General features: G+C 40.4%; 3 protein-coding genes across 3 annotated transcripts; 2 read left to right on the top strand and 1 right to left on the bottom strand.

The window, feature by feature from the left end:
- Positions 1 to 673: 673 nt before the first annotated feature.
- Positions 674 to 7,869, top strand: LOC126374332 (serine/threonine-protein kinase par-1-like). The gene is made up of 10 exons (XM_050020905.1): positions 674 to 844; positions 1,266 to 1,438; positions 2,142 to 2,200; positions 2,541 to 2,670; positions 3,537 to 3,694; positions 4,916 to 5,067; positions 5,302 to 6,137; positions 6,568 to 6,654; positions 6,956 to 7,016; positions 7,605 to 7,869. The coding sequence occupies exons 1-10, from the start codon at positions 680 to 682 to the stop codon at positions 7,686 to 7,688; spliced, it is 1,905 nt and encodes a 634-aa protein (XP_049876862.1). The 5' UTR covers positions 674 to 679; the 3' UTR covers positions 7,689 to 7,869.
- LOC126374390 (nucleoporin SEH1) lies at positions 3,963 to 13,871 on the bottom strand. The gene is made up of 9 exons (XM_050021015.1): positions 13,661 to 13,871; positions 13,157 to 13,313; positions 12,529 to 12,682; positions 11,900 to 12,007; positions 10,896 to 11,009; positions 10,216 to 10,374; positions 9,555 to 9,721; positions 8,696 to 8,858; positions 3,963 to 4,407 (listed from the first exon to the last, which is right to left on the bottom strand). The coding sequence occupies exons 1-8, from the start codon at positions 13,793 to 13,795 to the stop codon at positions 8,716 to 8,718; spliced, it is 1,137 nt and encodes a 378-aa protein (XP_049876972.1). The 5' UTR covers positions 13,796 to 13,871; the 3' UTR covers positions 3,963 to 4,407; positions 8,696 to 8,715.
- Positions 13,872 to 14,159: 288 nt separating this feature from the next.
- On the top strand, positions 14,160 to 22,875 carry LOC126374394 (DNA repair protein RAD52 homolog). The gene is made up of 6 exons (XM_050021022.1): positions 14,160 to 14,410; positions 14,872 to 15,013; positions 15,612 to 15,763; positions 16,222 to 16,668; positions 21,440 to 21,551; positions 22,297 to 22,875. The coding sequence occupies exons 1-6, from the start codon at positions 14,363 to 14,365 to the stop codon at positions 22,488 to 22,490; spliced, it is 1,095 nt and encodes a 364-aa protein (XP_049876979.1). The 5' UTR covers positions 14,160 to 14,362; the 3' UTR covers positions 22,491 to 22,875.
- The last annotated feature ends 1,381 nt before the right edge of the window (positions 22,876 to 24,256 follow it).

The following is a 24,256-nucleotide window of genomic DNA, read 5'->3' on the forward strand; positions in this document are numbered from 1 at the left end:
AATCTATTTAAATAGTCTACCTTTTTTTCAACACTAAGATTTTGTAAATTTATACAGAGTGTTAGTGACATCGTAACGAATACCTACTGAGAAGGACGATTCAGACCATGATTCTGATATTTTCAATTCTATACTTTTGCGATGGAAAATTCCACTTGGTATTAACTCATAATAATGAGCTGAATCATCCCTCTCAGTATTCGTTACGATGTCACTTACACGCCGTACAAGTACGTACTCGTATGGTTGTTAGTGACATCGTAACGAATATTGTGGGGGATGATTCAGACCATGATATTGAGTTGATATAAAGTGGAACTTCCTGTCGGAAAATTCATGAAAATGTTAGTGATTTTTTAATTAATTTCAATTCCATGCTTTTGCGACGGAAAATTCCACTTGATATCAACTCAGAATCATGGTCTGAATCATCCCTTAGTTTTCGTTACGATGACACTAACACCCTGTTAGAATAATAGGGCCTACCAACCAACCAACTGCTTAACGTGCCCACTGAAGCACGGATTCTCTTACTTTTGGACAAACGGCTAATTAAATTAGCCTGCAATGTCCTAACCAAACTAGGGATTAAAGTGATTTTGTGATTGTTCCCACCGGAAATCGAACCCTCCGGATCGTGAGCCCAACGCTCAACCACTACACCATAGGCCGTCATGCGATGAATGTGTGTGTTAGATATATTATTAATTTGCAGGTGGCGATCAAGATAATAGACTTGACGTGCATCAAGGAGGAGTACGCTCGCCGGAACCTGCACCGCGAGCCGAGGGTGATGGCGCGGCTGCGGCACCCCTGCATCGCCGCCCTCTACGAGACCATGATGGTGAGTAACAGCTCCCCTAACTACTAATATGGTGAGTGACAGCACCCTCTTTTACCAAGATAGTGAGTGACAGCTCCCTCTTCTACCAAGATGATGAGTGACCGCCCCCCTCATGGCAAGACGGTGAATGACAGCTCCCTCTCTTACCACGATGGTGAGTGACCGCTCCCCCATCTGCCAAGATGGTGAGTGACCGCTCCCTCATCTGCCAAGATGGTGAGTGACCGCTCCCCCATCTGCCAAGATGGAGAGTGACCGCTCCCCCTCCTGGCAAGGTGGTGAGTAAAAGCTCCCTCTCCTACCAAGATGGTGAGCGACAGCTCCTATTCTACCAAGTTAGTGAGTGACAGCTCCCTCACTGCCAAGATGGTGAGTGATAGCTCCCTCTGCGAAGTGTCACGTACCTGTCTGTCCTGTGCAGCACGGGCCGCGGCTGTACGTGGTGATGGAGGCGGCGGGCGGCGGCGACCTGTGCGCCCACGTGCTGGCGGCGCGCGGGCCGGCGCGCGGGCTGCCCGAGGCGCGCGCGCGCGCGCTGGCCGCGCAGCTGGTGTCGGCCGTGCGCCACATGCACGCCCGCGGCGTCGTGCATCGGTAACACCACACTCATTGTTTATTATATAAACATACTCAATGCAGAGAGGATGGATGGCCCATTCTGGAAACACTGGGTTATGACTCACGTGTTACCTATACGCCGTGTGGCCAAGTAATGTCATTTAATTTAATTTAATATACTAACATAGTTCGTAAGTCTCTATTGTTTTACTAACATTATATGGATGCAGAATCTGAAATAAATATTTTATTATTATTATTATTAATGACCCGATGAACTTTGTATCACCCTTTTCCATACTTTCTCACCGTTTAAACTTTCCCTGACAAACATTTCAAAACCAAAATCAGCCAAATCGGCCCAGCCGTTCTCCAGTTTTGGTGAGACTAACGAACAGAAATTCTTTTACATACAGGGTGTTAGTGACATCGTAACGAATACGGAGGGGGACGATTCAGACAATGACTCTGAGTTAATATCAAATGGAATTTTCCCTCGCAAAAATATAGAATTGTAAATTAATAAAAAAAACTACGCCACACACAAAAACAAGACATAACATCATTTAAAATTTTCTCAAACCAATAACAAAAAGGCGGAAGAGATGTTGGATGTGATATTGGATGACTTGTTAGTCATCTCTAGTCTAGAAGGGGGACCTTTACCCAGCAGCGGGATCGATTGCATAATTATATACAATTAATTATTTGATTATTAAATAATAATATATTTTTCCAGTGATTTGAAAATGGAGAATATTATGCTGGATAGTACGAAGCAATTTATCAAAATTGTGGGTAAGTGAATTTTCCAAGTCCTTAGCGGCTTACGGCCATTTAAGATAAAGTGAGACAAATAATAGTAATTAAATACATTAATTAAATATATTGTTAATTTATAATTGTATTCATGTTTAATTTGTAATTATATGTATTAATTTTAAGTGATAATTACGTTGGATAAATGATTCTGATTTCTGATTAAGTAAGTCACTTAATTTTCAATAATAAAATTTGCGTCCTTAGAATATTGGAGATACCAATTTAATGGTAACACTTACGTCATCAATGGGCTAGCAATGGCGACTTGTCATAGGATTGAGCATAGCTGTTCTTCTTATACCATGGATAATTCCAGATTTCGGTCTGTCAAACCTGTGGAGTGCGGGCGGGGCGCTGCGTACACCGTGCGGCTCCTTAGAATATGCAGCTCCGGAATTGTTTGTCGATGGCCGCCGGTACGGACCCGAAGTCGACCTTTGGAGCATGTAAATTTATTTTTCTTATACTCCTTGTAGAAGCATAACATACGCCCATGACTGTACCCCACCCACCTGACAGCTGAGTGCGGGTGCGACATAAATCGTCGACTTAACATTTAAGTGTATAAATATGCCCATGGTAGGTGTTTAATCTCGCGAGGTAATCTCCAGATTCTACGACTTTGGTTTTTGAGTTAATCACGGCAGATGCGTGAAACATAACATAAGCTCACGAGTATATCCCAATTGGGGTAGTCAGAGATACTGAACTAAGTACCCACACGTCACCGAGCTTTCTGCTAAACCGACGTGATAGTTGATGAGCTGTATCGCCGTCTATAATGGTCGAGCCAACTATGATAGTGAAAGCTGCACTGAAGGGGGGGTCATGAATGGCCACTGCAACATTGTCTAATTCTTTACGGAGATAGGCTGTCCGCCCATATAGAAACTGGATCCGATCTTGAATGCATTTGAGACAAATTGTTTTAGAAAGTGGTAGGAAAATATAATTGACCGTGGTACGTTTCCTTTAAAACGCATGGCGGTAAATGTTTGTTTTTATACAACTTTTTCTTACTTACCCAAGCGTCAGAATGTATTTAAAGTTGAAATAGCGGTAGAGTCCAAGATACGTATAGTAACGAATATTTATGAACTATGTGTTCATCATGCCTATGTGTTACGGTAAAAAAGATACCGGCAAATATTACTTTCCAAGAAATACTAGTACCTTTACGGTTAGTGTTAACACTATTTAATTAGTTCAAAATTTCATGCACCAAGATACAGGTTCACCTAGTTTGGGAGACAGGGTTTCGACGTTAAAACTTATATCAATTAAGGTTATTATTATTATTAATGTGTTTCAGAGGAGTAATAGTATACGGCATGGTGACAGGCGGGCTGCCGTTCACGGGGGCGGAGGGCGCGGCGGGCGGCGCGGGGCGCTCGCGGCCACAGCTGCGCGCGGCCATCGCGCGCGGCTTCACGCGCAAGCAGCGCGCCGCACTCGCCTGCGTCTCCAATGGTAACGTGTATATTGACCACGGCAACGAGTATATTGGCAATGGTAACTTATATATAGACAATGGGAACATGTATATTGACCATGGTAACGTGTATATTGACAATGGTAACGTGTATATTGACCACGGCAACGGGTATATTGGCAATGGCAACGCGTATATTGACAATTGGAACATGTATATTGACCATGAGAACGTACATTGATGCTTGCGACTAATTGTTTTAATGTGATCAAACTTCGTTTAGGTTAGTCATAATAAACAACTGAATAAACGAAAATTTCTTTATTTGCTATCTTAAAAAGGTAGAAAATGTAATATGGAAACATTATTTTACATAATTGAGTGCATTTTGGGCTGGTTTCTAATATATTATTTTTATAATATTAAATAAGCTAGACGACAACCTCGAAAACTAAAATTTCTGTGGAATTTGATAACACAAGGTTTGACGTCATCAATACCTAATTTTTAATTATGACATTGATTTTTATTGTTTTATACTGGCTATTTAAAAAGTACCATTTTATTATTAAACTTCGAGTTACCTACCTAAATAATAATTGGGTAATTATTATTATGATCCGCGTCAAGTAAATGAGGTTTTCATCCTTCTTCAGACATTTCAGGCTTATTGATAAAAATGCTTGTAGCTATTTTGTAGTTTCGTTTGTAGCGTTTGCCCAGCAATCCGCTTGGAACCTCCGCTTGTTACCTGCAATAGATAAGAACTTCATGGGTGATCTGAGACGACTTGGTAACATGTTTCAAAAGTGGCTGCAAGGTACTTGATGTTCTAGTAATAATAATAATAAAAAAGTTTATCACCATCACCAGAATAATAATACTACATATACAACGGAACCCCCCCCCCCCCCCCCCGCCGCCGCCGCCGCACAAATTCGTATCGACCGCCGGGCTAGATTTACCTCACCCCCTCTGGGTCTTGCTTTAGTCTAAGTGGCCGTAAGCCGCTAGGGGGATAGGGACCGCGCGCGGCATGCATGTCTGTCTCGCTCGCACTTACGCGGTAAAACGGCTCAAAAATATATCTTCGCTCATTTTTCACTACTAGTTGTAAAAAAATACTGTTTTTGTTTTGAAAACGGTGGCAACCCTAATCGAAGCATGCACAAGTCATCAATAAGACTACCCGCAGCCGCACTTGGTATTCGTTCCAAGATAGCTGAATGTATATCCATCTGTCCTTTTCTTACGATCAGAATGCAAGACGTTCGTCCAACAACTTTTGGAGCCGAACGTGGAGCTTCGTATGAAGATAGAGGAGGCGGCGCGCCACCGCTGGATCAAGCGGCCCGGGATGAGGATGAAGGCGCACCCGTTTGGGGCAGTCGACCCTAAGGCTAACAGAGAGGTACGACCAATTGGCTACTTAACAACCTAGTCAAATCAGATACTTTTTAAACGAAACGTCAAAACGAAAGTTTTCTTTGGAGTTTGTATGGAAATACTGTCCTGTGACGTCACCAATATAAACGATCAAACGTCGTACTCACTACATCATAATAAAATTCTAAAAGTAAAAAGATATTGATTTCTGATCAATTTTGTAACTTTGTAATAAGGCAGTAAATACTATGTTTTGCAGATTTACAAACAAATATCGGAGGTGTGCAGTCAGACAGTGATTGACGTGATTGCACAAGTTAAAGCGGAACCTTTCGGTCCATTGGGAGGCATCTACAACATCAAGACCCACCTCCAACAGATCCAGGGCGTCCCAGGCGTGGATCTGCTCTGGTCTTCAAACCCACAGGAGCCCAGACCCGCTTCCCCGCCAGAGTATAGAGCCATCTACGAACCCAGGCCCGACACTGCCCCATCCAGCAGCAAAGCCTTAACACCTCCCCCCAACAGCATAACACACACGATGCCCAGAAAGGTGTTCACTGCATCCACGCGGCAGAACGGAATAGTCGCTAAGGATGCCCTGAACGGACCAATGATCGGATCGACCAACGGACCGATGGCAAACGTCCACAAACTTCCACCGACGCGTCTGATAAACAACTCGTGCCAAGTGACCAAGGACATGCTGAACGCTCCACAACCCAAACCGACTATGCCTGTGAAGCCTATACAAACTGATCAAAAGACCTTCAGGCACGAGGTATTGAAGACTAGGAGTCAACCGTTGCAGAGTCCGAGGTTCACGATGATGAATAGGCCGTATACAGGAGTCTACGGGTTGAAGAAGCCGACGTACAAAGTGTATGATAGCGGGGACTGCGGCCTAGACCCACGGTTGCCAAGCATTGACGAACATTCCAACACGGATTTGAACGATAAGAACAAGAAAGCGAGGACTCCGTTCGTGAGGAAAGTGAACTTGGAGGAAGAGCGGCGACTGAGCAGTTGCCCCAACAGGATGGGAGACGGGAAGCGACCCGACTTTTATAGGCGAGCTGGCGACGCGCTACCAAAGTAAGCAATTTGCTTCTACTACACTCTAACACTACTAAATCCTTCTTAGATGATCTGCGTGACGCAATGGGAACGCAATGGCTGTGTATAGCTTTTGGCAGCTCAAAACTGCTGGTAGATGATGGTAGGATTGAGTTTTGACTTTCATTCAATCAGTCTGTAATTTCAATACGTGTTCTCTGATGATACTACATTGAAAGTAAAATATTTTAGACTTTTTCGCGACTACCTATACTCTATATTCAGAATAATGAGCTGAATCATCCCCCTCAGTATTTGTTACGATGTCACTTACTGAGGGAGATGATTCAGACCATGATTCTGAGTTAATATCAAGTGGAGTTTCCTGTAGGGGAATTCATGAAAATTTTAGTATTGTTTTTTAATTATTTTCAGTTTTTGTATGTTATTTTTTGGTATTATTTCGTAGTTGGAGGACCGGAATGTCTGTCAACACTCCGTCGGCACGGATCCTGCTACAAAGCAACGCCACCACTATCAAGCGAGCCTCCTTGGGGTATTTTATTTTTTGAGCATTTTATTTTTGACTTTATCCCTTATATTTTGGTGATGTTTTTTCAATGGAGGGTTCCGTGCCCAGTAATGTTCATAACTGATCAGCACCCAAAATAACCGGCAAGTAGGTAAAAGGAAATTCTGATTGCGAAACCGGAATGGGAAACAGTATTTTGACCAGGCGGACACGTTCCTTTTTACCATTTTGATACGGAACCGCAAAAGTACAAACGGAAACGGATCCTCTATGTAAACGAGCTTAGCCTGCGTTTCGTTTCAGTTAACCATTGTTTCATTTACAGAAACATCGTGAGCCCGCATTCTTCGTCAAACAGCCATTGCAAAAGCGAACGAGCTATGCCGGTAAGCAAGTATTAAGTATTAATTTCTGCTGGCTTAGATTTCTAGATTAGCAGTTTGTAGTTCATTTTTGACCCAGTACCCAGATTAGTGTAATTTAAGACCGTCATTATTTTTGGTGCAGTGTAAGCAAGGTATGTGAACTGTAAAAGGCACAATGTCTCATCATCATCTGTCTTTATTTAGTAATGAGAATTTCACAATTTATCTGGAACCTAGTAAACACCCCAATTATCTGAATTCTGAATCACATTCCAAAACTGAATTAGCCCACGAATGGGCAATGTACCCATAGCTGTCTGAATATGGGGTAAGAGCCCGCGAAAAAGGGTTTTTCTTAACCAGTTAAGAAAACTTAGTTATGAAAGTGCACGGAAGGTGTCTGTCATCTGTCTTTATTTAGTAATGAGAATTTCACAATTTATCTTGAACCTAATAAACGCCCCAATTATCTGAATTCTGAATCACATTCCAAAACGGAATTAGCCCACGAATGGGCAATGTGCCCATAGCTGTCTGAATATGAGGTATGCCCGCGATGTCTGTCATCTGTCTTTATTTAGTAATGAGAATTTCGCTATGGTCCCGCAGGTGGCGTGGTTCTCGCGCGGCGCGGCGGCTGGCAAGGATCCGTCGCCTCTACAGCGACTGCGCCGCACCGCGCCAATGAAGTGACCATTTATTTTTCGAGTAGCTTATTTTATAAGATTTTTTTCCTTTAAATTCTTTATGTGACACCTCGAAATGTAATTTTAAGCGAATAAAACAGTTTTATTCTATTGTACAAGGCATCGACTGTGTTTGGACGACGTTTTTTTTTATACTATGTAGTACTTTGGTGGATTTTACATTTACAAACAACTAAATAATAGAGTGATGTTATGCTTATATGCAATTTTATTCAAGGTTTACAATTACATGCGCATTTATCGAAAACAGGAAACATGCCCTTCTTCCCCACCGCACTACCAAGCCGCACTACCAGTTGTGCCGTGGTGAATATTTATTCCCTTCTGCACTACCAGCTAGTAGTGTCGTAGGGAATTTAGAATTTCAAAACACCCTTATTCCCTTCAACACTACTCTATTAATTTACTAATAATACCAATGCGTGGATGAGAAAAGAATATAATATCTGATGATATATGATCTAAAAAGATTCTGTCAAAAACGAAAATACAAGGAGACTGAAATGATTTCAAAGAAGTAATATTATATTCGTTTCTCATCCACGCATTGGTATTATTAGTAAATTAATAGAGTAGTGTTGAAGGGAATAAGGGTGTTTTGAAATTCTAAATTCCCTACGACACTACTAGCTGGTAGTGCAGAAGGGAATAAATATTCCCCACGGCACAACTGGTAGTGCGGCTTGGTAGTGCGGTGGGGAAGAAGGGGAAACATGCATAGTTATAAAATCTATTTCAAATCAAACACGACCTATAAAACAACAGTTAATAAATGGGGGATTTATATTACAAAGATTGGGACTATAAATTACTGAGAGAATACAATATATTTACATCGACATTACGCCATTTTCGATTATGCAATCAAGGCAGGAGTCGAGACTTTATGCTTGCGAGTGTACGTGAGTGTTCGTGCGAGCGTACGTGCTAGTGTCCGTGCGAGCGTACGTGCTTTGTGCGTGCGAGCTTACGTGCGTGTGTTGTGGTACTCACAGCGTGTGCCCGTGCGCGTGTCAGTAGCCGGGCATGTGCGTGGGGTTGGCCATGGCGGCGAGGCGCGTGTAGGCGGTGTGCGCCCGCGCCGCCGGCGGCGACTCCCCCGCCGCGCCCGAGCTCTTGAACTCCGCCACGCACTTCCACTGGTTCATGTATTGCACTACAAACACCAAGGTTCTATATTAAACTAAACTATTTAATAGGATCGATCAAGTGCTCTTTGAAAGCCGCTTACATACATAAGGTCATGCCTATTTCCCGTGGGAGTAAGCAAAGACCACGGAGTTCCGCTTACTACCATCCTGACACACCACTTTCGCTTCTTCCACTCTCATCAAAAACTTCATGCATGCTCGCCAGCTTATAATATTCATGGTTTAGTAGACAAAGGACTCTCATCATATGACCTGAACTTTCTTCAGGACAAGACGCTTAGGCGCCTTCCTCTTTTAACCCTTACTCTTACACCCATCAATCTTTCTATCTTCTTCTTCTTATCGTGTCGATGGCACTAAATAGTATCGGCCCAAAACTTGGCAACAAGTATGGCGCTAACTGCAGCGCTCATCAGATCCTCCTGCGTACAGGTGTTCGGGCACGCCGGACACCATATTAGATGTTCCATCGTTTGGGGAATAGTGCCGCACTTGCACTTTAAGTCTGAGCTATCCGAGAAACCCCGCTTGAACAAATTATCGTTACTTCGGCCCACCTGAGTCCAAAGTCTATTTAGAGACTTCCAGGTAAGCCAAAGCAAATCAAGACTCGGCTGAGGTCTCTCGGACGACGAAACAAATGTACCCTGCCAAATCTTGAATCCTGACTTTTTCTACCTTTAATGGTGGTTGACACTCACTTTTCCACAGTCTGACGCAGCAGTCGTCTCCGGAGGAGGCTAGCAGCGTGCCGGTTACGTTCCACGAAACCCGCCACACGCAAGAATAGTGCTCTTCGAAAGCCGCCATAACCTCTGTCTTGAAACGCACGCCGCTGTTGCCGTTCGCAGACGCGTTTGCCGTGTCCCTGAAGAATTAATAACCACTTTATTGCACGTACGGCCACGAGTACTAACATGTATGTATACTCTCTGATACCATATCACATTAACCTTTTTGATAAATTGAACCATAAGTTTTATTAAATGTCAAATATGATAGTGCGACAGGGTTCTAAAGTGGTTACATGATATTACTCATGACTGTACAACCAGGACTATACAAAAAAAAGACCAACCCAAGTGTTAGGGTTACTATTGAGCCGCCAAGAGTGTTTTGCAGTACTACTGTTAGATACAACAGAATCGATCGACTAATGTCGACTGACACATCACTATGTTACTGAACGTCACAACACTGGCTTCGACAGATCTAACTTGACTTTGACAGATCTAACTCATACCGCGCATTGTACTGAAGACTAGGCAGGCAAACATTGAATTGAAGCTATTGTAAAACATTATATTATTGAAACATAATCACTAATTGTATTGAATTAGACATTCTGTTAATACTACTCACGGCAGCGGTTCAATCTTGATGATGCGCACGTCCTTGGTGGCGACGGCGAGCAGGTGGAAGGAACGGCCGAGGTTGGGCGCGAACGCGAGGTCGTTGACCGGCTCCACCACCGATGACAGGCACTCGGTGCGCGTCCACCGCCGCTGCGCCTCGCTGTATCTGAAGCGTTTCGATGACGTCACAATATCACCCAATATCTTTTGGCGCGTGGCCGTAATCAAAACGAATATAAATTGAGTATGTATGGAGTGTGCACCATGCATACAAGTGCCGCAAAAACTTGCCGATTGGTCTACCTTAGAAACACACCCTGGTTTCTACTAAAGCAGAGGACAGATATATAAATCGACTAATCATAACCTAGGGCAGTGTCTTTTCTCTCGCTTTCTCAGACCCTGTGATTGCAGAAATTGGCACGCGTTTTTGCGTTTTTTTTTTAATCTAGTTTATCCTCTTGGGGACATCATTGTGATTAGCATTATCACTGATATTTTGTTTGTTCCAAAACCGAAATTTAAAATAGGTTATCAGCGTTGCCAGGCGAAATATACCATTCGTAACGTGGTTGAGTTACTTTACGAATGAGTCGCTAAATCATTTTTCTTGCTCAGTTACAAGACACAGTAATTTGTAGTTGTAATATATAATTAGCACATAGATACATCGAAATGGTAACTTACTCGTAAATGAAGACTTTTCCATTGCAAAGGCTCCCCTTGTCATTCTGTACGCTGGCTACCGCATTAGATGTGTTGGGTTCATCGCTACCCACCGCCAACATTGGTGGGTTTACTCTGAAACATTTTTTTTTATCGTGAATATGTTTTATAGTTTAGAAACTGAGAATTTTGTTTCCGACATTCGAATTTCAATTTTTCCTCGTATTTTTGCCGGTTTTTTTTTTGTTTTGGTTTTCCCCGAAGGGTAAGGCAAAGGGAACTATGCCCATACAGCCACGTCTGACGTATTTTTTTTCTTGATGATTAATGAAATGATGAAAGGTGATGATGATGAAACCTAAGCCCCCACCCTCGGAGTAGACTCCTACTCCGAACCCCAAACGAATTAACTCAAAAGTCCGCATAAACTTTTGAGTTATGAAGCGGCTTCCCGGCACGAAGCGAAAATAGGCAGATACACTTTGTTCATTGAATACTCCAATATAATAACACTCGCGAATGTCTTCCGACTAACTTAATGCGATCATTAACCACAAAACACCACTTCGTATTAATTATTTAGATTACTCAATGAAGAAAGCAACTGTCCCGTTCCCGTTTCCCGCCGAAAAGCCGTATTTTTGCCGGTCTCATTGCATTGGTCTCTCCGCCATATTGGAAAAATGGCGCCCAAAAACTGTTTTTTACCAATATGACGGGCAAAAGCGAATAGGCATTAATTCTAGTCTAGAACATTCTAAGATACTTATGAAGAGTAAACGCAAATTGTGGCAGGCTATTTCCGCCCTGTGTTCTTATAAAGAATAAGGGTATGTAGCACATTGTGATGAAATAATATATTCCTTTTTGGAAATATTCATAATAGGCCATCGCAATTCCATCAGATTAGTACTAACAATGATTATTAAGACATATCAGAAGTGGCTGTGAGTATTCTTCTGATTACTTGCTCTGCCCAGCCCATTAGGGATCACAAGCGTGAGATTAATTACATATATGCATACCTGGACAGTGATGGATTCCAAGAGAGACAGCTAATTGAAACTTTGGTTGGTATTTCATGCTGTAGTGTCCATTGTGCCAAGTTCATCACATCGGGCGCTTCATATATTCTGTAAGAAAAGACAGGTTGAATAGCATTCTTTTTGTCTACACAATCTAGCATTTTATTCAAATTAACACATGTCTTCAATCACTATAATAAGGTTTTTTCTCCAATGTCAATCTATGTTCTATTCAAATCCTGTTATAAAGTCATAATACATAACCATGACGCAGTTTCTTATCTTCTTCTTCTTCTATCGTGTGGGTTGTGAGGTGAATTAACAACCTCATCAACCTTGGTGTCAGGGTTACTATTGAGCCGCCAAAGGCCCGTGACATGGCTCTTGTAATGACTACTGAAGAAAAAGACCGTGTAGAAGACCGTGGTGCAGTTTCTTATGACATACCCTAAAACTCATGTGGGTTAGAGTTAGGGTTCCTAATAATTCATATTACATGTCAATATATATAGATTACATTCTACCAGTAGAATAGTTCATTCGCATCGGATAAGCTTTAAAATGCGCATATTTTATGTCGAACTGTCTGTGGTCTGCCTTTATTATATTGTCACATACTAAGTACTTACCTAATGATTCCATCAGCGGAACATATGACTAGGAGAAGGCCCAAGTGCTTAGGGCCAAACTTGACGTCTGTGACTGATGTCCTGGAGTCTACCAGATTTGACCTCTTCACCCACGTCCGGAGACCTTTCTCTGACCCTGACGATTGTGTGTCACCTGAAAATATGGTTTATAAATTATATAATATTTGTTTTGACCATTTAAGTAATATAGTAAGACAGTGTACTCATATTCAAAAATATGGTAACAGATGTTTAATTTCCCTGCTGAACTAAAAACCAAAACTAATAAATTAATTGCTTATTCAGATGCTTTTGTCAAGGCTTCTCATAAAGACAAACTAAGGAACATAGGCAGGGGATTAAAAAGGCTATATTGAAGCAATTCATCTAAAAAATCAATATTTTATTGCTATTTCACATTTGTTAACATTGCACACTTCCTTGATGAATTGCTTTAATATGGCCTTTTTAACCCCCGTGGTGTGAAGACTGGATACATAAAAATAACAGGATTAAAAATAAAATAGAGGATTTAGGAAAAGTGGCCACAAGTCGTCTACAGGTGAATTCTGGTTCTTTCTACTGCAATATGGTGTGTTATGTATAGTACCATTAGGTTTTAACCTACCAACTTCTTCCCAAATAGCTGCAGTTCTGTCAAAGGAACATGTGGCAATGACCTGTCCAAACTCTGGATGCGCCCATGTGACTTTCCACACGGAGCCATGGTGTGCCTTCCAACTGCCAGTTAGACGCCACCCGCCTCGGCCGTCCGAGTCCCATATCTAATAAATTAAATTAAAAAAAAATTACATATACTAACAATAGATATGTATTAACATATGGCGAAATTAAAAACAAATTTTTATGTTCAAGAATAATATCTGATTTCACTGTTAAGTAAAAGTATTTACTTTTTAGAGCTTGAAAATTAAATATAATAAAAATCATCTGTACTGTGCATGAATCACAATCAAAATTTTGTAAAAGTAGAACAAATGTTTATAACGCGTCTCCGCGGTGTGTACCCCTAATATATCCGGAAAACGAAAAGCTGAATTTTAAAGTCTAGTAAGTAAAGGACAAAGAAAAACAATTATTTTGTTATCATATCACAATAAACATAACCTACCTTCACGTACTGATCACTTGAACAGGTTGCCATTCTCTCGCCATAGAAGTCGTAAGCCACATCGTGAATAAGATCCTTGTGATCAGCGAAGATTGTTTGGGACTCAAACATATTACTAACTGAGAGGTCACCCATATTTCCACTTAAATTCCCAAAATATTTCAAAAATTCCTGACTCCGGTCCGTCCCTCCGTCCGCTTTCCTTTGACACTTTTTTGACAGTTTTGTGTTTTTAAAATATTTTTTTTCTTTAACTAGGAGCAAGGACCGAGCCCGTTATACAGCCATGTGTTTCATTATAAAAGGCAGCAAGACAAGCAAACAATATCAAAACTCAAAATAGCCAAAGGAACATTTTACTAAAGGCCTATTTGGCTAGGGGAAATTTTGCGAAAGAGATTGCGATTCGTCGCATAATGTCTCTCTTCCAAAGACCTCAGATGTGGCTGTATATATTGTTCTGAGGTATAGACCAAAAGCATACTCTGTATCCTTTAAGAAGAAACAAAAAAGGAAACTTCCGCGCAAAATGTCAATACATGTTTTGTTGCGAATATTTTACGAAAGTGCTTGTAAAAACTATAGTATCTTTTAAAAAATACCAAGATTAACTGCGTTTAATTCATCGCAACAAACCTGCGAGCTTCCAATTTCATATAATCACGTTCCGGCACCGCAGACTTTCATCTTGTTTTCGCTACGATGCAGAGGAAACCGGGTTATCCTGTGGCCAATTGCAACATTAAAATGGTAAATGAACTAAATTTCTAGCTATATATTAAGTAAGTATTGTAAACTATCTTGTATTTTGTGGGCAATCTATGTTTGTTTGTGAGTACTTTGCGCGCATTATGTTGTTATGTAGGCCGTATAACGTTCCGTTGTTATGACAGGCTAAAATGTTATTATCAAGTGTTGGCTTGATGAATCCGTACAATAACATTGCACCCACTTCAATGATAATATAGCTTATGTATCTTTAGTGAAGTCAGATAAAGAACATAGTCAATCAGTGCACTTTAGTATACAGATTTATTGTTTGTGCACTGGCCATACTTATTCACTTATCTATTCTCTAATTTACATTCTAATCGATTTATTATTTTTTTAATTTTCTGTGGCTAATAGAAATTAGACTATTTTTGAATACAATGAGTCATGTAGTTACTTGAAATAAGAAATAATTAATGGATTGTAATTTCTATCTTTAGCCTGACGGAGGTCCGTCACTGGACTTGTTGGCAGCGGAGGAGGACGGAGAACATGTCCAGCGTCGGCAGCAGCTCATCAACTTTGGGCACACACAGTGGGGATTCAATAATTGGAGCTGGAGTGTCACTAAGCAGGAACTAGGTGAGTTACAACACAAAAACTTTTTATTGCACTTAAAATAAATATTAAAAAATAAACAATTATAATCAGTTAAATAGTACAACAGGCAGCCTTCTTGCTAATAATATAATTACTAAATGAGTTGATCAGAACAGTCTATGAGTGATTTATTGATTGTAAAGTGGATCTTCGAACACCAGTGGTCAAATTAACACAAAAATGTATGTTGCCAACTTACGTTAAGTTTTAACAAAATATTTTAAAAAATACAAACTATTTTAGGATATTTTTGCATTTATGGTAATGATATTGACTTCCGGTGTTCAAAGAACCACTTAATATGCTTTAAAGTTTCTTTTTCAATCTCTTAGACCTCTGATTCCAAACACTAGACCGAATGTCCTTTTAAAATCCATACCCCATTGTTTAACTATTGTGTCTGGAAATCTCCACAAGAGGTTAAAGTCCACATTATATTTTGGTAGTGCAATAATAATAATCCACCACTTCTTTGCAGTGATACTTGGCTGAGGAGAAGCATAATACTTCTTTAAGCATAAGGCTCCTTTTATCAGTTTGTATAAATCCTTTCTCTCATTTAATACTTTGTACATTGCAGATTTTGTAGATTTCGCCAATGGAAAGTACTGCGCGGGCGTCGTAGCATTTGTGTCAGTCACGGTGAAGAGCTTTGACATTCACAGGGAGAATATAGGCTATGCAACCTCACTTGCCAGCAATAAGGGAGCCGCTATCTACAAGTCTAGAAAGGTAAATATAGATTAATTAATATACAAGTTTTCTTATCGAAATATTACTATTCCAAAAACATACAATATGTCAAACAACTTTATCGTTTAGGTAATTAAAGTCTACTTTTATCAATATGACCACTTTATATTCTGCCAAACTATACTTAGAATACAATAGTTTCTTGCACAGATGTAACCCTTACTCAAATTCAATTCTTGTCAACTACGAGTAAATCTTCAACTATTTATTTATTTTATTGTTAATATGGTATGGAGCAGTTAAGCAACAGATTTTTGTATATTTTACGCCAAGATCTATGAAATAGGTTGGTTAAGAAGAAGCCAATAAGGTATTATTATAATCTTTATTTGTAGGTTGATCTAATCTTATTTAGTATGCAGTGTCCCACTGGGCAAATGCCCTCCACAACTCTTAATCTAAGTAAATAATTTCCGATTCTTACTCCATGATTTCAGTGTGCAGTAACAAACGCGTTACGCGAAACGTTGTTAAGCTTCGGCGGTAGCGTGGCGAATGAACTAATGGAGCTGATAGAGTCGCATAAGAGTGAGGTGTCGCCCGCGCCAGAGGCCGAGAACAACCAGAACATAGCAAACAAACATACAGAGCCTAAGAACGCGCCGCTGAATAGAAATATTAGGAAGGATTCGTTCGACAGTGTGTGTTCGACTGCGAACAACATGCGGTCGCCGCACCCGCCCGTGCCGACTATCAAGAATGCTCCGGTAGTGCCGTCGGTGCAAGTGCCGCCAGTGCAAGTTCCGCCAGTGCAAGTGCCGCCAGTGCAGGTGCCGCCAGTGCAAGTGCCGCCGGTGCAGGTGCCGCCGGTGCCAGTGCCGCCGGTGCAGGTGCCGCCGACGGCGCGCTGCGCGGCCCCGCGGGCGCGGCCCAGCAACCCCAACGTAAGTGTGGTGGTGCCGGCGTGGGCGGGCGCGCTGCCGCCGCCGCTGTACGCTCCGCCGCCGCGCCTGCCGCCGCCTCCGCCGCACCTCTACCCCAACGCCTACTACGAGTACTCGGCGGGGCCCTGGCACTTCACTTACGAGACCTACGACCTGAGGCACGGTAATGTCGACCATAATTTCAATGTCCCGCCCAAGAATTTGGCGACGAACGGGCGAGGGTCGGTGGAGTGCAAGAACGCGTGCGGTGGCCGGCGAGAGGACGAGGCACAGTACGCGCCGCCGCCGCAGAACCGCGGCTGCTGGATCAAACCCACCATCTTCTACGACGGTTTCTGGACCGAGCAGAAGGTGAACAAGTGGGTCGCCGAGCAGAGGGAGAAGCACTTGTCCGAGGACATGTCCCAGAAGTGTTCGTCCCCGAGCAATGGGCAGGCGGACTCTTAAGTTCTCGCTGGACGATCAAATAATGTTGTCAATGTTTACGTGCTATTATAAATAATACTTTATTTTCATGGATATAAACGATGCTAGTGCATATGACACCTTTTATTACTAATTTTAGTAGTAAAAAAAGGTGTTGAACCAATCAGATTCGACATGCAAACAATTGAATTTTTATGTATAAAACCTGAATAACTATGAAGCATTTTTTATAAGAACGACATCATGTTTAATACCACGCTTGACAGCATGTTTTGACCGTCCAGCGAGGGCGTTCCACGTCAAAATCTATTTAAGGATATCCGTAATATACTGTAAGTTTAATTTTTAATATGTTTACTGTAAGTCTCGATTTGGTACAGTTAAGTATTGATACAAATTGCATGTTTGTAGTGGATCAAAGAGCATGTTTAGCAGGGACCCCTGCTTATACAGTGTTAGTGACTGTATTGAATACTGAGGGAGATGATTCAGCTCATTACTCTGGAGTGAATATCAAGTGGAATTTTCCATTTATGATATTTTCAGATATCCCAGTTGTTTTATCTGACGAATTCGTAACCTCGGACATCTCACGAAAACCAAATTCAATAATTAATACATACATAGCTACACACATACATTACATAGCTGGCGAGGAGTTCGTGCATAATTACACACCTCTGCATACCCCGTCGGTGATACAGGCGTGATGAAATGTTATGTAACATTAATTTGTATTGGAATAACCCTGGCTTTCTAATATTTCTTTTCGATTCGAAACAACCGGTTGAAAACCTCTGACGGGTATTGCTGGACTTAATATTGACGTTATATGACTCTGCCTACCCTAATTAGGATTACGGGCGTGCGGATAGTTTCAAATATATATATATTTTTTAGTACATATATTGTAGGATTGCTCTATTAGCATAGCAGTTTGTTTAGAAACTAAACTAAATTATTATAATTTTTCGTTAGTTTTATATTATTTTTATGGAATTTCGTGCGAGAATCATATACGTGTGTTAATTACGAATTCAATCTCATGAAATGGATCTGAAATTGGTCTGAGTTTTTTATACATAGATTTAAATAATAGATGAGTGTGTTGGGATGGGATGGAACTATTCGGCCGTTACTCGTAGCTTGTAGACACTATGACTTGAGCGCACTTGGACATCACTAGCCAATCGGCGTTGACTGGGCGTACTCGATCCGTTGATACTCGTATAGTCACATCCCGGCTTAAGTCCACCCTGTACGTGTTAGTGACCGAATATACTGAAAGGGGTGATTCAGCTCGTTCTTAGTTAATATCATGTGGAGTACAGTCACGAGCAATATCATGTACCCACTTTAGAACCCTGTCGTACTATCATATTTGACATTTAATGAGGCTTACGGTTTAATGTGACATGGTTGCAAAGTGTATACATATTAATACTCGTGACCGTACCACCGGAAAGATATATAATCATTTATTTTGGTTGAAAATAAGTAAGAATTATTTTCAATTCCATACTATATATTAGAGGGAGTGTAAACTTACTGCGGGTGGATTTGAAACGCTACAAGCTATTCGTCTAAAAAGCAATATTGCAATTGCAGACAAACTTTACTACTATTTTTGATGATTTATCTTGTCCGTTTAAATGCACTTAACAGGGGGATTAAAATGGCCGCATTGAATTGCTTCGATGCGGCCTTTTTACCCCCTGTTGTTTTCTCAGTCTCGTGAAACGTTAAGGGATTGCGATAATGTAAATAGGTATTTATAATAACTTAATAGTGAATAACCAAATTAGCGCTTTTTTGAAAAATCACATTCGGATGTGAATTTGTTAAAACCTAGCAATAGACAAGCTAGCAAATCAGGTAAAATATATGATCTCAATTTTTACCCGGTTTTAAATTAATGGGGGACTTTCTAGGCTACTATCACCATAAACAATATAGATGGCGAATTATTTTCTCATTACTCAAGCACATAATTATTCAAAAATACAACGTAATAGCAGAAGCATATATACAAATAATTGTTGCTTGACATTGTATATTGCTTCTCTTTATTTTGATCAGAATAATAAAGGGTGGAAGCTGTAAGAAAGGTGTATCTCTCCTTCCGAGAAACTGTGAAAGGCATACTTACAATACAAGGAATAAAAATAAAATTGTTGTTCAAAATTCTAGATTAAGTAAATTAAATTCATCTTTTTTGGGGTTATGTATACGTTTTTACAATAAAATACCAGATAATATTTATAACAATAAATAAAAATAATAATAAATAAAATAATAATTTGATAATTTGTCAGAGGACAAATTTAAAGCTCACGTGAAGCTTACTTTATGTAAAAAAGCCTATTATAAGATTAATGATTACCTAAATGATAAAAATGTCTGGTATTGAATGTGTTCCTCTAGTTATTAAATAACTTGTAATGTACCCTAATTGATTTAAAAGATGTGTTGCTGTTGCAGTTTCTTGTCATTTCTTCTCCACAGCCATAACACCTTGCGAAATGACGTAAATTCAAAAATGTTACATTGACCTTCAACAAGTTTATCCATGATAATTACGTTGAATAAATGATTCTGATTCTGGTGTAATAACAAGGGTCATCATTTATACCAAAAAAAAAATATAACAGACATAATATGTAGTGTCTGTTATCTGGGTCGTTCTTCTTTTTTATCGACAATAAAAAGACATTTTCTCAATTTATCGGATTTAACATCTTTAAAATTATAACGGCATTAAATATTTTAAAACATCATATAAAGATGTGTCTGTAGAGGACCATTTAGAGGTTCTCTTTATCTTGGTAACATACTTTTCTTTGTAGACACATTCCAAAAAATATTGTGACAGAGTGGTCCTTTTCATCGGAGACAGCATTTTAATTTACCACTCTGTCACAGAATTTTGTGAAAAGCAATCAAGCTACTTTAAGGACTAATTGAGGAACCGATTAGTATTTTGCTTGTATTTTGAGTATAATAAGATAACTATATTTTTGGACAATGGAAACATGAAACAAAATTCTAAAACATAACTTATCAGAAGCAGAACGAAGGACAGATCATTGTCGATAAAAAAGAAGAACGACCCATCTATGAAATTTGAAGGTTAAACGGAGGAAATCTGTACAGCGCCATCTATAATTGTTTTTGCGGAACATAGCCTGGAAAGACCCTCGTTAAAAGAAATCGTGATTTTATTTTTTGAAAATCGCATCAAAATGTGATTTTTAAAAAGGCGCTTGGTTTTCGCTACAATGCGTTGTCATATAGTATAATTTAGGAATTCTATGAAATAAGATATATTGTGTGGTATTGCAGTAGTACCTATACGTGTTTTTACTGTAATAAATTGATTGGAATATTCGTCATAAATTTTAATTGTTAAATTTCTTGTTTAACCCTGTTTTATTTTAATTTTCTAACATAATTCTTCAAGTAGCTAAGATTTACCTTCCCAGGTTGGAAATAATAACATAATATCTAATACATATACAGGGTGTTAGTGACATCATGACGAATACTCAGGGGGATGATTCAGAACATGATTCTGAGTTAGTATAGAGTCGAATTGTAGTCGGAAAATTCATGTTTTTTTTTAAATTGTTTTCGGTTTCATACTTTTGTGACGGAAAATTCCACTTGATATCAACTCAGAATCATAGTCTCAATCCCTCAAAGTTTTCGTTACGATGTCACTAACACCCTATTTATTATACAACAGTGGGTCGCTTCTGTAAAAAGCAATGATGAAGGTACCTAAGTACAGTACAGTGGGAAGTAGGATACATAAACTGACTATTTACGTCCCACTGCTGGGCACAGGCCTCCCCTCAATCAACCGGAGGGGAAAGTAGGATACTTGCTAACAATATGATTATGCAATACGCTGAAGTTAAGCAATATCGGGTGCGATCAGTCATTAGATGGGTGGCCGTTTAGGAGCTTCAATTTCGGCCTTCTCTTTCGGTCTAAAGTGACCCAGAGGGGGTGAAGTCGTAGTCGGTGCCAGATACGTATTTGTGCGGGGCGGAGAAATACCGTTCTTACTTATATAGTATTATTCTTTAGCTAGTTTTTTCCTTTGGGAGAAGAGCAGATTATCGCAGTAATAACCATATGCATTCATTCAGTAGTCATCGAGATTAGCGTGAACATGCGGTGATGTAAGATTACATAAACTCACGCCCGTAATCCCTTGTGGGGTGAGGAGAGCTACAAGCGATCGGAGAGTGACTCGAGTCCGGCAGTGGAACGTATATAGGCTGTTCATGTATGTTCATTTATTTCGAGTAGAGCATGATAGGCGTCCATTTGGTGACAGGAGCCGCGGCTGGACAGCATGAGCGAGGAGGAGGCCCGGGCGGAGCGCAAGCGCAGGCAGCAACGTGCGCAGGAGCAGTTCCGACTGCGGCAGGCGGGGAAGATGAAGCAAGGTTGAATAACGTGTCTTACATCACGTTCATGTTCCCATCACGTTGGTCTAACAGAAAGCTCGGTCTTCTATCGTGTCATATCTAGTCTCAGGGTTACTATTGAACCGCCAAAGGCCCCTGACATGGCCCGTGTCTACTTACTTACATTAGTAAGTAATAAACGCGAACATCGCTCAACGAAATCTCGGTGAGGTGTGGGTGGATACTTAGTTCTTGCGATGGAAGTACGAGTATGATCCGTACCCCCTCCGGTTGATTGGGAGGCCTGTGCCGTGCCCAACAGTGGGACGTACTCGTATGTAGGCTAATTATGTTATGCATGTTACACCGTTTGTACGGACTCCGCTTACCTAACCTGAAGATTTTACATTTTACGGAAGCAGCTGTCTATCCAGCCCAATACCTCACGATGTTTTCCTTCACGCTGAGCACGTCATAATCATTTATTATGAATTCGAAAATCATTTGTTTAGGCCCATGCTGGGTTCGAACCTGCGACCTCACAGTGAGAGTCATGCGGTCTTCGAACTGGTAGAGGCAGTTACATACATACACATATGAGTATATATTTTACATACTATACATAGGTAATAATCCCGTTTTAGTGTAGTTGAAAGAACGCTCGACTTTCATTGTGAGGTCGCAGGTTCCATTCCAGGCCCGGGACAAATGGGGAGAAAATTCCCAGTTGTCACCCCGGGAATAACACTAGAGAGGACTAACGGGAATAATCTCTTCTCTGCAGACGATAACCAAGAGAGCAAACCCAATTCGCACAGTAGTGGGTTCGACTCTTTGCTGATGGACATACCGACACAAGACATCGAGATAATCTCGTCTCACTCCGGAGATGACGGGAAGAGGACCTCGCCGGCCGGCGACCCTCACACCAAGAGGCGTGCCACCACTATGAGTAGACTCGATATTGTTACTGATTAGGGTATAGGTTATGATTGGGGATTGCCGCGTGGCCGCACCTTATCTCGCTTTAACAAATGATGGTTCTGAATGACAGAAAAGGACAGAGCATGTGAAAGTGCGATGCGGTGCGGCTAGATAGTTGCACCCTAAGGGTCAGTTTACTACTAGGGCAGGTCGAAGCGCATGGAAGCGTCAATCCAAAACTTAACAAATTCAACCTTAGGCCGGGTTTCCACTGACGCGGAAATGGGCGGAGATGTGCGAATTTGACCAATCACAGCGTTCGAGAAAGCGAAAAACGAAGACGCTTTGTCATTCTCTCGCTCACGGTGATTGGTCGATTCCTGCACATCTCCGCGTCTATGGAAACAGCCTTAAAGTCCATAGCGTAAAGCACACACTACTACTTCTGTGTGCGTCAAGCTAGCGGCCTCAAAAAAAAAATGGGCACGAAAAAATAATTTGACCATACCAAAAAATAGTACTCTTATTGAAAAAAATAGTACCTGTTGTAAAAAAATTAGTACCATCACGGTTCTGGATTTATAGCCATGTTTTATTGCACTTGCTAGCTTGACGGTGAGCGAAATTTGGCGAGAGTTAACGACAAGGTCTTTCGCTTTGATTTAAACGCCAAAAAATAGTACCGAAATAGTACTCACCCCCTGCAAAATACCGAAAGTAGTACTTCAACGGTTCCAAAGTTATAAAGGCAGTTCTTTGATCCCGCTAGCTTGACGTTTTGAAAATACCTATTATCTGGGGAACACTTGCATACTTCAGTATGTAACTAATGTCAATAAACTCGTATGAAATAGTACTCCCTACCATCATAATTTTGATCCGATTCTCTTTGTAGAAATGTTAAAAAATCATCATAACCTATGCCATACATTTGTTGTTGATACAGTCACGTAGACAATTACATAACCTCACAATTTATTCGTAAGTATTGCCATTTTGGAGGTCTACCCTACCATTTATTTGCACTTCAGAGTGCTGCTATTACAAAAAATTCCTATTGCATACACCCATATGCACTAATTTTAATAGAAAATGGCTGCATGGGTCTAGTTCTTATCGAAAACAATCTGTGATTTTAATACATCATAATACATTTTTAATCTGCTGTTTTATTTTATAATTTATACCTTCATGTTGAATTTGTTACCGATCGAAGTGTTTGTTAATAAACAATTTGCAGTATTTGTAGAATAACTCAAAGAGTTTCAACAATGATATTACTTTCATCTGACAACCCTGGCACTTCACCAATTTTTACCCAAAAATGGGGAAAAATACTAAAATCTGACAACATTCTTGACCATGTGTAATAATTTTGTTCGCGACTGTACTTGTCTTGATAAATGTATGACATAGGTTATAATGACTTTCTGACATATTTCTACAAAGAGAATCAGGTCCAAATTATGATGGTAGGGAGTACTATTTCATACGAGTTTATTGACATTAGTTACAAACTGAAGTATGCAAGCATTCCCCAGATAATAGGTATTTTCAAAACGTCAAGCTAGCGGGATCAAAGAACTGCCTTTATAACTTTGGAACCGTTGAAGTACTACTTTCGGTATTTTGCAGGGGGTGAGTACTATTTCGGTACTATTTTTTGGCGTTTAAATCAAAGCGAAAGACCTTGTCGTTAACTCTCGCCAAATTTCGCTCACCGTCAAGCTAGCAAGTGCAATAAAACATGGCTATAAATCCAGAACCGTGATGGTACTAATTTTTTTACAACAGGTACTATTTTTTTCAATAAGAGTACT

Source organism: Pectinophora gossypiella, chromosome 17, assembly GCF_024362695.1.
Source record: "Pectinophora gossypiella chromosome 17, ilPecGoss1.1, whole genome shotgun sequence".
Classification (NCBI taxonomy): domain Eukaryota; kingdom Metazoa; phylum Arthropoda; class Insecta; order Lepidoptera; family Gelechiidae; genus Pectinophora; species Pectinophora gossypiella.